At 55.4% G+C, this 14,106-nt stretch overlaps 1 protein-coding gene across 2 annotated transcripts; it reads left to right on the forward strand.

Annotated features, from left to right (window-relative positions):
- The first annotated feature begins 7,709 nt into the window (after window positions 1-7,709).
- Window positions 7,710-12,789, forward strand: PFN2 (profilin 2). Of its 2 annotated transcripts, none has more exons than XM_065845029.2 (3): window positions 7,710-8,021; window positions 9,247-9,439; window positions 11,251-12,789. In XM_065845029.2, exons 1-3 carry the CDS (start codon window positions 7,890-7,892, stop codon window positions 11,346-11,348), a joined length of 423 nt encoding a protein of 140 aa, XP_065701101.1. In that variant the 5' UTR covers window positions 7,710-7,889; the 3' UTR covers window positions 11,349-12,789. The 2 variants fall into 2 exon arrangements, with proteins under 2 accessions (XP_065701101.1, XP_065701102.1); XM_065845030.2 differs by having other exon boundaries at window positions 7,717-8,021; window positions 10,923-12,789.
- Window positions 12,790-14,106: the final 1,317 nt, after the last annotated feature.

A 14,106-nucleotide genomic window follows, 5' to 3' on the forward strand; every position in this document is an offset into this window, starting at 1 on the left:
CCGCTGCCACGACCCACACCGGAGCTGTGGCTGTGGCTGGAACGCATGGAAATGGGACACTGGAGGGCGGCCGTGCAGATGCGAGTGTGCTCACCAAGAATTTCCTAAAGCAAGAGCATAAACCACCTCCTGGGCAGTAATTAAAGGCAAAGAGCAAAGCAGTGGACAATATACATGTATATAAATATGGGCCTGCCGTCACATTCTGAATAAACTAATCAGTCCCTAGCCACCACAGCCCTCTTTGCTCTGCATTCCCTGAACCTTGGTTTACTTGCCAAGATGTTATCCAGACTTCAGGGGTTACAGTTATTCATCTGAAGCTGTACCTCTCATCTACACTCTGCCCTTCACATGTGCAAAGGGGAAACGTTTCCAAATCTTTAGGTCCAAGGGAGCTTTCTGTGTGAATCCCATACCCATCTTCCAAAATGCAGCATTCACATCTCCTTTTCCATTTGCAAGGAAAAAGAGTTGTCCAGCCACAATAGCTGGTCTATGGGACACTGAGACAACATCTGAAAAAGAAATAGAAATCAGTTTCTGCACTGTGCAGATTTACAATACTTATTTCTGTGGATTTGCGTTCTCTCTAACGGCGGTGCTGCCAAGGACAGCTTACCGCCTACATCCACCCGCCAAACGGAACGGTGCCCACACAGGACAGCAGAGGAGCTGCCGCACAAACAGGGCATGCTCCGGCACGCTCTGGTCCTCAGCAGCCTCAGGAGCTACTTCCTAAAACGAAACCGAAGTGCAAACAAATAACGACATTTACTGTTGTTCATGCCCTGTACCAGCGACGCCACCAGCAATTCAATCTTCTCATTGCGCTCCAGACGCATCTGAGGAATCGGGTGTCCGTGCGTTCATTCCTACTGCTGCTGTCTTCAAACGGTGGCAAACTACTGCCCCTGAAATCAGTACTAGTGACCTTTCACAGTCCGAATGCAACTGGTGACAACCTCAGAAGAACACACTCTTAAAAGATACTTAAGCACCAAACTTCCATTGATTCATATGGAAATTATGACTTTGGATACACTTATTCTGGTCACAAGTTGCCATTGAAATTTTGGGAGGTAAACCACAAACCAGCTTCTAGAACTCCTTTCTCCAGCAGGGTCTGTGTCTGAAAGGGCTGTGCCAGCACGGCCGGCCCCGCGGTGACAGCCGCACCAGGCCGTGTCCCCTGCTGCGCTGCAGGCGCTCCGGACACAGCAGCGCGCAGCTCACAGAGCTCGAGGGCTGGTTCACAGGGCCAACGCTGCACTCCTGCAAAGCGTTCGCTCCGTGGCACGTCCGGGTCCCTCGGCCGGCTGGGAAAGCGCGGGGACACAGGAGGATTAGACCTTGAGAAGGTGACGAGAGTGAGACACACGATCTTCTGCATCTCCTCCAGCCTTCGGAGCACAGCACGCCTCCTGATTTTTTCCCAAGTGTATTTCTCCTGGTTTACTACATTAAACCACTTAATAAATCAGCAGAGGGGCTGTGAATAGGAACTGATCACACACTGGCTCCTTCAGTGTCTGGACAACGGTTTGCACTGAACCAGTGTCTTGCTGATAAGAACAGAGGCACCCAAGAACAAAACTGAATCTACTTCAGTTACTTCTGTGGAACAGAGATGATCTTTAATGTCCGGTACGTGCCCTGCGGCCCACGGTGCTCGCTAACTGAAAACCATTAAACACTACCGCTTCAAAGACGTTTTTTGTTTCTATTTGTTCAATATTTTCAAGGGTAACACATGGAGGAGAAAAATGAAGTGCCTGATAACAGATGATTCTGAATTGCTGGCTTTGGTAGCATGAAGGGAAATGCAAACGCATTATTGAATGAGCAAACAGAAGGCTGGGTCACCCCCAGCCCAGCCGAAACCTAAACGGGAACTCTGTTCAGAAGCTGGCATCGCCTTTACTCAGCACAGCCTAGTCATTACCTTAAATATGCAGCACATTCAGCTTACAGCAACTTCTGCCATGAGCCTGAGAGTACATTAAAGGGTGCGAGTAAGAGCAATTATAAAGCACCTACTAGATCAAGGAGATGCGCTGGAATATTTTAATTTTCATTTAAACTATAATTTACACCACTCTGCTAACAAAAGAGAAAAAGGGCACTGTAAATGTAGCAGCAGGTACACATATCTTCCTTTATTCTTCCCTATTTCTAATTCCCGGTTAAACCAAATAGACTCCTAAGTGCAAGTAGATTAAAGCTCCATCTAGTGCCAGGGTTTGGGAAGTTACTGAAAGATTTGCAGCCCAAAAATAGCAAAACTATCAAGCAGCGCAAGCCTAGCATCCCAAAGGTGCCACGCAGCCGACGAGCAGCGTGTCGGAATTACTGAGTGCAAGGGCTCAGTTTGAAAGCTGCTGTGTCTTGGACCAAGGAGAGGACGTGGCACCAGCAGGACCGGGCCCGAGCGCTGGGAAAGTCGGCCTGCGGGAGCAAGAGGAGCCGAGCCGGCCGTGCAGACACGGGGGACAGCGGGGACAGCGAACCTGCACGTGGCACACGGCACAGCGCACACCCCGGCACAGCGCACACCCCGGCACAGCGCACACCCCGGCACAGCGCGCACCCCGGCACAGCGCGCACCCCGGCACAGCGCGCACCCCGGCACAGCGCGCACCCCGGCACACCTGCTGCACAAACACCATACACAGGAAGGTGCTGAGAGCCCGCGCTTGCTCTGCTCCAGCTTCTGCCTTTCTGCTCCCTCTGCATCTAACGTCGCACTCCTCCAGCTCCCTTAGCGCATTTCTTAGCCTTAGTTATCACTTTTCAGATTAACTTCCATGCAACCTTTCACCCACTGAAATAATCAGTTAACAAAGGCATGTAATGAGTCACCACTGAGCTGGGATGAAATGAAATGAAATAAACAGGAGAGCCTGAAGATGTTACGACCTTCCCTCCCCTGTGTCAAGCCATCTACAGACTCACTGAGCTTCACAGTACATCTCCTGTCTGATAACTGGAAAGTTAACAGAGGGATCCCCGTTTGGGTCCCGCCTGCTGTATCTGACGCAGAACGAGCTGCTGCAGGCGCCCGACGAATGCGACCGCTCACAGAGCTGGGCCACACAGCCCGGTTCCGCGGGGTCGCTGCCGCGGGGACCCCCTCCGGAGACACCGCCGAGCCACAGCCCGCCTGTCCCACCAAGGATCCACGTATAATATGCTCACATTTCTAGGATTAAGGATTATTTTTTGTTGACCACCAGCAAAATCAAGGAAAAAAAAATGCAAAAGCCAAGCAAAGTTCCACGACTTTGGCCACCTTTTCTAGTGCTCTGGCCAGCCTACAGATCAAATCCACCAAGAATTGTCCTTCCTCAGATCTAAAGCATTTCCAGAAGCCACTGAAATGGAAGGAATCTGATACCCTTATCATCTGACACAGCAACACGGTCAGCATCTGACTTCAAAAGTTACATTTTACGTTTGTTACATTTCAATGTGATGGTTAAATAAAGGATAAGGAAGGGAAATTCTTCTTAACTACTTATTGATCCTTAGAAGGACAAAGGTTTTGCTGAGTGCTCTATGCGGGTAGAACCTCACCAGACAAACCTCTTCTACAGAGACAAATCCCTCATCCGCACACGGAGTCAAACCACCTTCCCATCATGGGAGATACACCAGAGAAGCCCCTTTTCTCCGGGGCTCTGGGGACGGTCTGGGGTGCGGTTCGCAGGGCTCTCAGCAGCACAACCCCCCTGTGCAGCGCTGCACCGGACCCTTTCCTGCACAGGTAAAGCTTTGCGTTGCGGTCTGATCTGACGACTGTGGCATTTTGTACCACCGCATTTTTAAAGCTAGCCCCATGTCTTCCTCCCATTAACGTGTTACTTTTACAATCTATCTCAGCTCCCTCCTCGCAGCGGCAGCGGCCTCCCCGTGCTTCAGCCAGGCTCGTGGCGCGGCTGCCGAAGGGCCCCGTGAGGCCCGTTCCCCGTCCTCAGCGCGGTACAACGGCGGCTCCTCACCTCTGGGCTCTCCGTCAGCACAAGGGGCTCCGCTAACTCCTGACTCCTCTACATCAACGCCAGCGCTGCCCTTCCGAGAGCGGCTGCGGTGGAGCCCGGCGGGCGGGGGACGCGGTGCCCGCCGCTCCGGCTCCGAAGAGCTCGCCGGCACACGGAGTCAGGCTGCGTCCTGCCCGCGGCCACGCGCCGTGCCCGTCTGCACAGAAACGCTCGCCAGAGCCATCCCAAATGGGCCAGTTTGGTGAAAACCAGGAGCACCTCAGACATGGCAGGGAAACCTCACCGGCTGTCCAACCACCCTGACCACAGCAGCCGCCCTGGTAGTTACAAAGCCCCACAGAAAACTGCAAGTTATTTTACTAACAAAGTATACACCCTCCTTCAAGTCTTTGGCCAACTTCAACTTTTACGTAACCAATATAAAAGTAGTGAAGGTTCTCACAACGCTATAAATAGTACATTCTCGCTCAGCACAGTGGGTACTTAAAATTCTTTCAAATGATTATTTTTCTCAGATGGGATCCAACATAAATTTTAGACAAAGTTCTGAACTGAGGCAGAGAGGCTGACAGTTGTCACAGGCGCACGGACCCAAACCGCGGCTGCAGCGTGCACAGGCCTGCCAGCCAGAGGAACCGCCGGGCAGGACGCAGGAGGAGACCGAACCACAAGAAATCACCATTTAGCAACTGCTTATCGTACATGTATAGCTTATGTGCAGACAGCGCCATTCCACACACCAGCCCAGGTCCTGATGCTAAACTGACACATTACACCTATCAATTTCAACATATCTTTGTTTACGTATAAATCCTTCATTTAACAAATGTCTCAGATTCCAGTTAAGACTCGTAAGAAAAAATAACACTGGAACTCCTCTCTCTCACAATCTTTGACGTACAGAGCACATCCTCGTTTTCTTAAACAATGGTGTCTAGACAAGTAGCGTTGCAATGATTGTGTAACACAGAACACAACCCATGAGGCACCTAACAGTGAAAACAGAATTAGAGGATTATGATTTTTAGAAACAGCACTGGTGACTGCTGAATCTGCAAATCACACCCGGTACCTGGTAGTTTCATAACATTAAATAACGGTAACCCAATTTAGGCTTCACTTTCTAAATACATTACGAGAGCCACTTCACAAATAACAAGACTAAAAGCCCAGCCACCAAGCAGGTGGCAAATCCTCTACTCTTGCCCATCCATTTATGTCCAGGAGATCCCAGACTCCCATGCAGTTATTTCAATCCACATCACTAAAAGCAGACAACTGTATTCCCATATTGCTAACACGATCTGCTCATCAAAACAGCGCTCACGCTCCTGCTCCCCCGGTTTCCGTAGCTATTACAAAGGTGACAGTCCCCACAAAGCAGTGGTACTGTTACTAGACCCGCTCTGCATTCTTCGACGCGCAGGTGAATCCTCTGGCCGTTCGCCGGCCGGTAAAGCAGCAGCGCCTGTGGCTGCCCCGGCGCCGCGGCCCTGCCTCCCGCACAACCGGCTGGGGTCGGGGCTCGCGGACGCACGCTTGGTCCTCAGCAGAAGGACGGACAGACGGGTGGAACGGCGCACCCAGACCTCTGAAGTCCTGGAAACCCCAGGTTCTTGCGTGAGCTCTCTCCAAGCAGCCTGCTGCACACGCACAGCCCACCCTTCGTTAACCTGGGATAACGACGCTGGCAAAGAGGCGGCTCCGGAATGCCCCTGGGTTTGGGTGACAGGATATGGTGTCTGCCTCTGTGTTCAATAAATCCACTTACTAAAGTCAAACAACTTGGAATCCTTATTGCAGCTTGCAAGAACAAACAAAAAAATCCACAACACAAATACACAAAACCCAAGCGCATTTTGGTTGAACTCCAAAAACAATGGACCACCAGCCTCCTGTGCATTTCCGATGGACGCATTCCGTTCTGTGCAAACAACGGTGTGAAACTGCGGCCTCCTACAGAAAACCATTGATGAAGAGAAGTGGCCCTCCACTTCAGACAGGAGATGACTCTTCCTCCTTCCCATGGAAGGAATCTGCAGGGAGATGACAATGAAGGCAAGCCAAACTTCACAAAAAGCTTCAGCTACTCAAAAAGCCAAAAGTAAACTTTAAGCCTCTAACTCTTTGGTAGACAAAATGATACAAGGACATTTTTGGTATACAAGGATGGCCAGAAAAGGATAAAGCAAAGTTCTGGTGCTGTCCAAATTCAGAGCGGGAACAGCACTGTTAAAATGAAACAGAAAATACATATGGAATTAAGCTAAAAGATGCAAATAAGCTCTTTTTTAAGTATCTAGTAACCTCAGCCATCTCTGCTAGATCTAAACAAGTCAACCCCGTGACTACTGAACGAGGTTTCAAAAGGGCTAAGAACACCCTGCAGTATTCTGTAGGGATACTCATCATAGACACCTGGTGAATGTTCTTCCTGGGGATATAACCTCAGCAGGAGGCAGATTCAATTGCTGTGTGCTATGGCATATTCATGTACAAGCTCTAACTCCATAAATTAAAGCTGCAAAGTTAAGTACACAGACCGCCACTTCACATCCCACTTGTCTCCATTTCCCAGAGAATCACAGCAGACACGGAGTAAAGCAAAATCATCCTGCTCAAAAAGGAGGTGACCCCACCACTCCAACTCAAAATTTAAGCAAGACCAATCCATTGCCCTAAACCATGCCCTTGAAGTTGCGGGTGAACAGTGCCCGGGGACAGCATCACTGCAGCAAAATACTGGCATCAGACCTGGACCTCGTACGAAAGAACACAGAAACCACGGTACTTCAACAGAAACTTGGTGGAACCTGGAATAAAATGTGAAAAGGCCACTTACAAAACCACACAGAAATAAAATCTAGTAGATGCTAGTGTGCAAGACAGGGAGCCCAACTTAATACAACAGCAGCGATTTGATACGGAAATGCTGTTGCTACGCTGGACACGGGTTCAGCTGGCAGGACAGCAGTGTGGGCAACTACCAGCAGCACCCACGGGCTTCCCCAAGACCCTCACAGCTCCTGAGCTACACAGAAGAAGGCACAGAACATATAGAAATAAAACGCAATCAGCTGGGCGAACGTTGCCTCCCAAGAGATCGAGCCCACCGGGAGACGAGCCCACCGGGAGCGCGGGGCAGGCCCGGCACGCCGGGAGAGCTGAGGAGAAGGGTCAGAGGAGGCTGCGAACCGGCCTGGCCGATGCTGAAAAGCACCAGGGCTTGCCCCAAGCACCGACCACGCTCCCAGAAGCGAGAGCAGCGCAATTTCTTGGTCCTAAGAGCAACGTTCCAACTGACACAAGAGAAGGGACCGAGGCGGAAAGGCGGCCCGGCAGCCGGTACTCACCCCGGCCGGCCCCTCTCGGCGCTCCGGGCGGAGCAGGCGGCGGCATCGCGGGCGGGCGGCAACGCCGGGGCTCGGGGCGGCGGCCGGGACTCGAACCGCCGGCTCCGCCGCTTCCCCGCGCAGTCTGAGGCAGCGCAGCGCGCGCTCTCCCGTCCCGCCGGGCCCGCCGCACCTGTCCGCGGAGGGCCGAGCGGACCGGGACCGGGACCGGAACCGGGACCGGGACCCCGCCGCCCGGCTCCCGCCGCATCGCGCTGCTCCCCCCGGCGAAAGCCGCCGCCGTTCCCGCCTCGGCCGCGCGGAGCCGGGCGGCGCGGGGGGCGGTGCCGGCCCGCGCCCCTCCTACCCCCGGCGCCGGCAGCGCGGAGGGCTGGGCTGGGCCGCGCCGCTCGCTGCAGCGCTCGGCTCCGCTCCGCCGTCGAGGAGGGAGAAGAGAGAGGAGAGGGACGGGACCGCCTCGCCCAGCCCCGCCGCCCGCTGCCCGGCCCGCGCCTCGCCGCCCGCCCCGCTCGCCCCCACCGCCGCCCGCGCGAAGATGGCCGGCTGGCAGAGCTACGTGGACAACCTGATGTGCGATGGCTGCTGCCAGGAGGCCGCCATTGTGGGCTACTGCGACGCCAAGTACGTCTGGGCAGCCACGGCCGGCGGCATCTTCCAGAGCATCACGGTGAGGGCGGCGGCCGGGCAGGCGGGAGGGAGCGGGGAAGGGCGAGCCCGCCTGCGGCGCCGGCCCGGCGGGAGCGCGAGCGCGGCCGTTAGCGGCGGGGCGGGGGACGGGGGCACCTTGGGGTGCGCGGGGGGAAGGCGGCGGGGGAGCGAGGGGCCCGGCCGCCTTTTTGTCTGCGTCTGCCGGCGGCGCCGCGGGAGAGGGGCCCTTCCCGCCGGCGGGGGCGGGGGCTGCGGCCCGATGCGGCGGGGCCCGCCTGTGGGGCTGGCGGGGCGGCCGCGCGGGGGCCGCGGGGCGGCGGGAGAGGCCGCGCGGCGGGGCTGGCGTAGGGCCGCCCGCGCCTGGGCCCGGCGCTGCGGCGAGGCTTACGTGCGCGGCGTAGGAGGCGTTCGTGAATGCCCACCGCGCCGCCGGCTCCATGTTTTTCACCGCCAAGATGGCGCACTGCCATTGATCGCTGCCTCCCCTCCCCCGCCCCGCCCGTCCTTCGCCCCCGCCGCCGCCCCGGCCCGCCAGCCCCGCGCCCGCCGCCCGCCCGGCGCTGCGGGACCGCGCCGCCGTTACATAAGGGCCGTGCGGCGCTCCGCAGCGGGGCCTGTCCCGGCCGACCCGGCGGCCGGCGCCGTGCCCCACCCCGGGCGCGGCGGGGCCCGCGGCGGCGTGGGCCCGGTCCCGGTGCTGGTCCCGGGGCAGCGCGGGCGGGCGGGGCCCGCGGCGGCCGCGCAGAGCCGGGCCGTGATTGCGGGGCCGGGCCCGCCGTGACGCTGCACTTTGCTGCCGCGCCGCCGCGGCCGGGCCCGCGCCCCCCCCCCCGCTCCGGCCGCGCAGCCGCCCGACCCCCGCGGCCGCTCCGGGCCCGGCGCTCCCGCAGCGCGGCTGGCGGGGCCGCCCCCGCGCACACCGGGCCGGGCCGGGCGGGCCCGCAGCGCAGAGCGGCCGGGCGGGCGCGGCGGCGGCAGCCGCGCTGAGGCCCGGGCCAGCTGCCGGCGGGCTCGGCCCTGCGGAGCGGCGGGCGGCCCGGGCGCTCCGGCCGCACGCTGCGTGTGCCCGGCCGGGCGGGACCGGGCTGCGCACGCCGGTGACAAAGCGCCGTCCTGGAGCGCTTCTGCGGGCAGCATCGGGAAATGCGCTGTCCGAGCCTCCCAACGCGAGACAGACCGCCTGCTGAATAGAAATAAAGAAATCAAATACTGCTGTGCTAACTGCGGACTTCTTTCTTTGACAGCCGGTAGAAATAGATATGATTGTAGGAAAAGACCGAGAGGGTTTCTTCACCAATGGTCTGACCCTTGGTGCGAAGAAGTGCTCTGTGATCAGAGATAGCCTGTATGTCGATGGCGACTGCACAATGGACATCAGGACAAAGAGTCAAGGGGGTGAGCCAACGTACAACGTTGCTGTAGGCAGAGCTGGCCGAGGTAAGCACGATTTTCTTCCCTTTCAGATCACCGCATTAGGAATGCGACCCTAAGCATAGGCTTCAGCTGCGGAGAACACCTCCCTCCTGCGTTCAGCGGCTGTTTTCGGGCAGCGCTGCGCGGGGGCGGGCGGCAGTGCTCTGGCTCACTAACCGACTGGCTGGGAGCGCAGTGGTGATCGCAGCCAGGCGCTGGGCAGGGACACGGTTAAACGCGTCTGACCAGCAGGAAGGAGCAGACTGCGGCTCCAGGCAGGCTCACCAAGTAGTGATAACTTGGTATCTAAAGCTTAGGGCAGGGATCTGTTAATGATTGGTAGCTAAACTAGCTTTTCCTTGTCGACTTCTCAATGGGAAGTTTATTCTGCAGAGAGGTGAATTCCTTGTATGAGCTATTCCTACTTGCTTTTTAACAAGTTTTACGCTCTCTTCTGGCACTTCCTATCGAGCTCTCTGAAGTTTATCTTCAGGCAAAAAAGCCCATCCAGTTTGGTATCATTGAGAACTCAATTTATGCTGGTACAGCTGCTCCTCGTGCTCCTCATTTAGCTTCTGGGGAGACCTGTTGGGAAGAAGGCACTAGGTTTGGATGTAAAAAATGTGCCTCGAAATACTGACTGTTCAAAATACCTGGCCTAACATTTTTTGGCTGGCACTGGAGCAAATTGGTGAGCAATGGGCTTTTCTTGTAAGACCAGAACTAGAGCAGAATTTGTCTATAGGCCAAGCTGAGTGCCAGTGCTCCAGGAGGAGCGTTTGCGGAGCCGTGAGTGCTGTCACAGCGAGGCGCAGGGAGCAGCGTGTGGGGTGTGAGCGCATTGCCAGGCGATGCAGCCGCTGCGGGCTGGGAGCTGCTGTCCGGCCCGCGCTCACACCTGCGCTCACCTGTGCTCACACCCGCGCTCACACCCACGCCCTGCAAGCGTGGGAGCACAGGGTCAGCAGCGAAATCTCCTGCGTTTTGTCTTACACAAATAGCATGTTTTGTAATTGCATTGTGGCATGAGAAGTCTCAGCCCAAGTCTGACCCCGTGGGCTTTTTGCGGGTCCCAAGGCAGTTACTGTGGTTCTCACACCACTACGGATCGCAGCACGGGCACGTTCCCGTTCTGGTCTTCACAGTCCTGCGTGTCCTGCTGCCGTTGTCCGTGACAACACCTCCCTCATGCCCTTGTTTTTCGGAGGTGCAGCCGGATTTCCTGGCTGGTGCTGCTGGAGAGGTGTGCGATGCTTTTTGGAGGTGGCTGGTGGCGTTTTCGTAGCAGTGAACTCCTAGGGCTTACATCGCTGCGCAGTAGCCCCGAGCGCAACTCGCGCCTCCTCCAGCCCTGTCTGCCTCTGTATTTTTACAAAAGTCCCTTTAAACGAGCTCGATACCCAAATACTAAATCTTGAACTTGAGTGTGTTTATTGCGCTGCCTAAAACTGACGTTATTTCCTTGTCTAACACACTCTTTTTAAAACTTTTTTCTTTTCTCTTTCAGTCTTGGTCTTTGTAATGGGCAAAGAAGGGGTCCATGGAGGCGGATTGAATAAGAAGGCATACTCAATGGCAAAATACTTGAGAGACTCTGGGTTCTAGTTGCTAGGCAGACTGTTAAGTATTAGGGGAAGATTGCTATTAAACTTTCCTGGTGGTGAGCTTTAAACCTTACATTCTGGAAACTTTATTAGCAATGCAGGGTGATGGGGTATGAACCTGTGTCTCCTTTGTATCCCTTTGTTGGTGGGGAAAGGTGTTTGGGTTTGTTTTTCTTCCTTTTTTTTTCTTTAATTCCGTTCATTTCTGTTTTGTTTCCTTGTGTACTCCAGCATTGGTTATAGTCATGGGAAAGGAAGGTGTCCATGGAGGGACACTCAACAAGAAAGCGTATGAACTGGCTTTATACCTGAGGAGGTCTGACGTCTGAGCAGCCTCTGCCCATCACCGAGCAGCTTCTGCTCCGCCACCCATTGTGCTCAGTGCTACCAGACTGTAGATGGTAGTTTGTGGGTTTGATTTCCCCATTTCCTGCTGTCCCAGTCCCCCGTTCATTTCTGTGTTAACCGCTGTGTGTAACCGAGTCCCGTATCTGGCACCATCACTGCACCACAGAGATATGCATGGTACCTTGAGAAACTCTGGGGGGGGAATCCGCCGAGTGTAGGCTTCGCTTTGGCTTAGCGATTAGTGTGATACTGACAACTAAACCAACTCAAATACTAAACAAGGTGCCGATTGTACAATCTAATTTGGTCCATGCCTCTTCAGCACTTTGAGCAATGACACACGAGTCTTCCTTTCACGGAGCGCGGCTGGGAGGAAAGCAGTGCATGCATATCTTCTGTCCCTCTTCTGTTCTAATCCACGTTTGTTTGCTCACACCCATTTTTATAGTGCCTGGTTTGTTTAACCAATTTGCCACTCAAAAGCTATTAATGTTACGCTGGTTTTGTCATTGCACTTCACTGTAGGCTTAAGTCTCTTACTCTTCCTTCGCGATGTCTGAAGCTCGTCCTGCTGAACAAGTGCAATCACAAAACTGCACAGGGTACAGACGCACTTCCTCCCATGACCTTGCCACACCGTCCCACCATCCCACGGACATTCCATCGTTGCAATAGCGCAGGCACTTTTTTTTTGCCAGCCCCTGTTCTGTAGCTGACCATTCGAACGCTGCCCTTGCGGACACGAGGTCCCACCACAACCATCTGGAGTGTCTGTCTCAGTTTTTCATAGGACCAATTTTGATTTGCAGCTCGGGGCTGGGGGTGTTCCTGGGTTTGGGTCTGAAAGCGCAGCAGCCCTGCGGGGAGCTGCCCGGGCGCTGCGCTCGCAGCCCCAACGTCCGAACGATGCATTTCAAATCGGGGCTCTTCGTTCGGCCCTGGCCGCAGGAGTCGGGGCTGAGCCGCTCCTGCCCCCTCGTCGCGTCTGCAGCCAAACCCCAGCCCCGCGCCGCGTGTCCATAGAGAACTGCAGAGCGTGGTCAGAGGAATAGTGGGAGAGGGTGTTGTTGGAATGACTGACTTGGCTGTCTTGTGATGATTTTTTAATATGTATTCTGTGCCATACTATTGTTTAAAAAAAAATGAACTGTTGCTATTGTGAGATGGATTTTAACCGACTAGGAGGGTTTCTTTGGAATGGCACTACATTCTAGTATTTGCTTCTGTTGTTGGGCCTTGTGGATAATGTACAGATTTAAACAAATTCTTGTTGCTGATTTGTCCATTTCTTTCCCTGCACTTTGTTACATCTGGGATACAGTCTAACTCATCTGATTTAATATGCATTTCAAAAAATGCCATAACTATTAAAAACACCTTGTTTACAGACAGATGAAATAAATTTATTCCAACCAAACGAAATCAGACTGCTGGGGATTCTTTCCGCACAGGCGTCCTCGCGGCTCCGGTACCGGCGCGGCTGCGGGGTGGTCAGGATCACTGCGGGGGGGGGCGGGCAGGCTGTGGGGCACATCTTCAGAATTAGAAGCCCGTTTCTTGCCACTTAACTCGCTGTTTATGGGGCTCCATGCGAGTACCCAGCAAGCAGGGGGTGTCTGTGTCACCACGGGCTGGGGCACCTGCTGCCGAGGGCTCTGGGGACGGCAGAGGCAGAGAAGCCCAAAGCACAGATGTTAGTCTTGAGCTAAGGCTGGGCTTTGCTCCTGCCAGGGCCAGTACCGTTAGACCACCTTTGTTCTCCCCTTCCCCTACATCTCCCGCCATTGCTCGTCCCCGGCTCCTGTCTAACCAAACCCTTCACACGCAGTGTTCTCCTCTGGCGGGCTGTGTCCCACCCCTGTTGCCCAGCTCGGCCGTTTGGACAGACGAGAACAAGCCCCCAGCCCTCAGCAAGTTTACGTTTGGTAGTAACCAGTACAGAGGATGCAAAGCTCTCACTTCCCCTGTGAAATTGCGTTAGCATGTGAATCCACGTTCTGCTCTGTATCTAAACCCAGTTCAGAATCGTACGCACCCTCTGACTGCAGCTTCTTGGGGGGGGGCGCAGGGTGACCCTGGGGACACCCAGCCCTTATTCCACCCCACACTATTGTACGGTGCAGGATTTGGCGCAAGCACCAGCACGTGGTGGCCGGGAGGTGCCCGACCTGTACAGCTCTCAGGGTTTTACGTCGTTAGTCCCTGCAGGCGGGCGGCTTGGCAGCTGCGCACAGCTGCGCTCCAGCTGCGCCTCCCCCCGGCCACAGCACCTGCCCCGCACCACCAGCGCCCCCAGGACCACGAGCGCCCCCTGCCCTGCCCTGCCCTGCCCTGCCCTCCCCATTTGTTTTGCAGCCTGTGTCCTCATTCAAGGCTTGGGCAAAGAAACCGACATCGGAACTGAACTCACACTGGGGTTTTAAAAGAGAAATGAGGAGAGAGGGGCGCGGAGACGCACAGGAAGATGCACAAACCGGAGCCGCCTGGAGCCAGAGCTGCCTCGGAGCTGAGGAAACCCTGCAGCGGTCACAGCCCACAGGAAACCCACGGTTCTCTGTCCCCGTGGGTTTGGACAGGCCGTACCTTTGAGACAGGATTCATCCAGCAAGTTTTAATGTAATACACAAGTTCTGCTTGGAAGCACTAAGAGATGCTCAACCTTCCCAAGTATTTCTATTCCTCCTTTAATTTTCATCCTCAGTGGCTGTGGCAGGAGACGAGTGAGCGGTATCTGTGGCA

Source organism: Patagioenas fasciata, chromosome 9 (assembly GCF_037038585.1).
Source record: "Patagioenas fasciata isolate bPatFas1 chromosome 9, bPatFas1.hap1, whole genome shotgun sequence".
Lineage (NCBI taxonomy): Eukaryota > Metazoa > Chordata > Aves > Columbiformes > Columbidae > Patagioenas > Patagioenas fasciata.

Bases quoted from the DNA above. Each gene is read 5' to 3' on its own strand.
- PFN2 (XM_065845029.2), top strand. From the start codon at position 7,890: ATGGCCGGCTGGCAGAGCTACGTGGACAACCTGATGTGCGATGGCTGC. The intron at 8,022-9,246 runs GTGAGGGCGGCG...TTTCTTTGACAG, and splicing joins GCATCTTCCAGAGCATCACG to CCGGTAGAAATAGATATGAT. The intron at 9,440-11,250 runs GTAAGCACGATT...TGTGTACTCCAG, and splicing joins TGTAGGCAGAGCTGGCCGAG to CATTGGTTATAGTCATGGGA.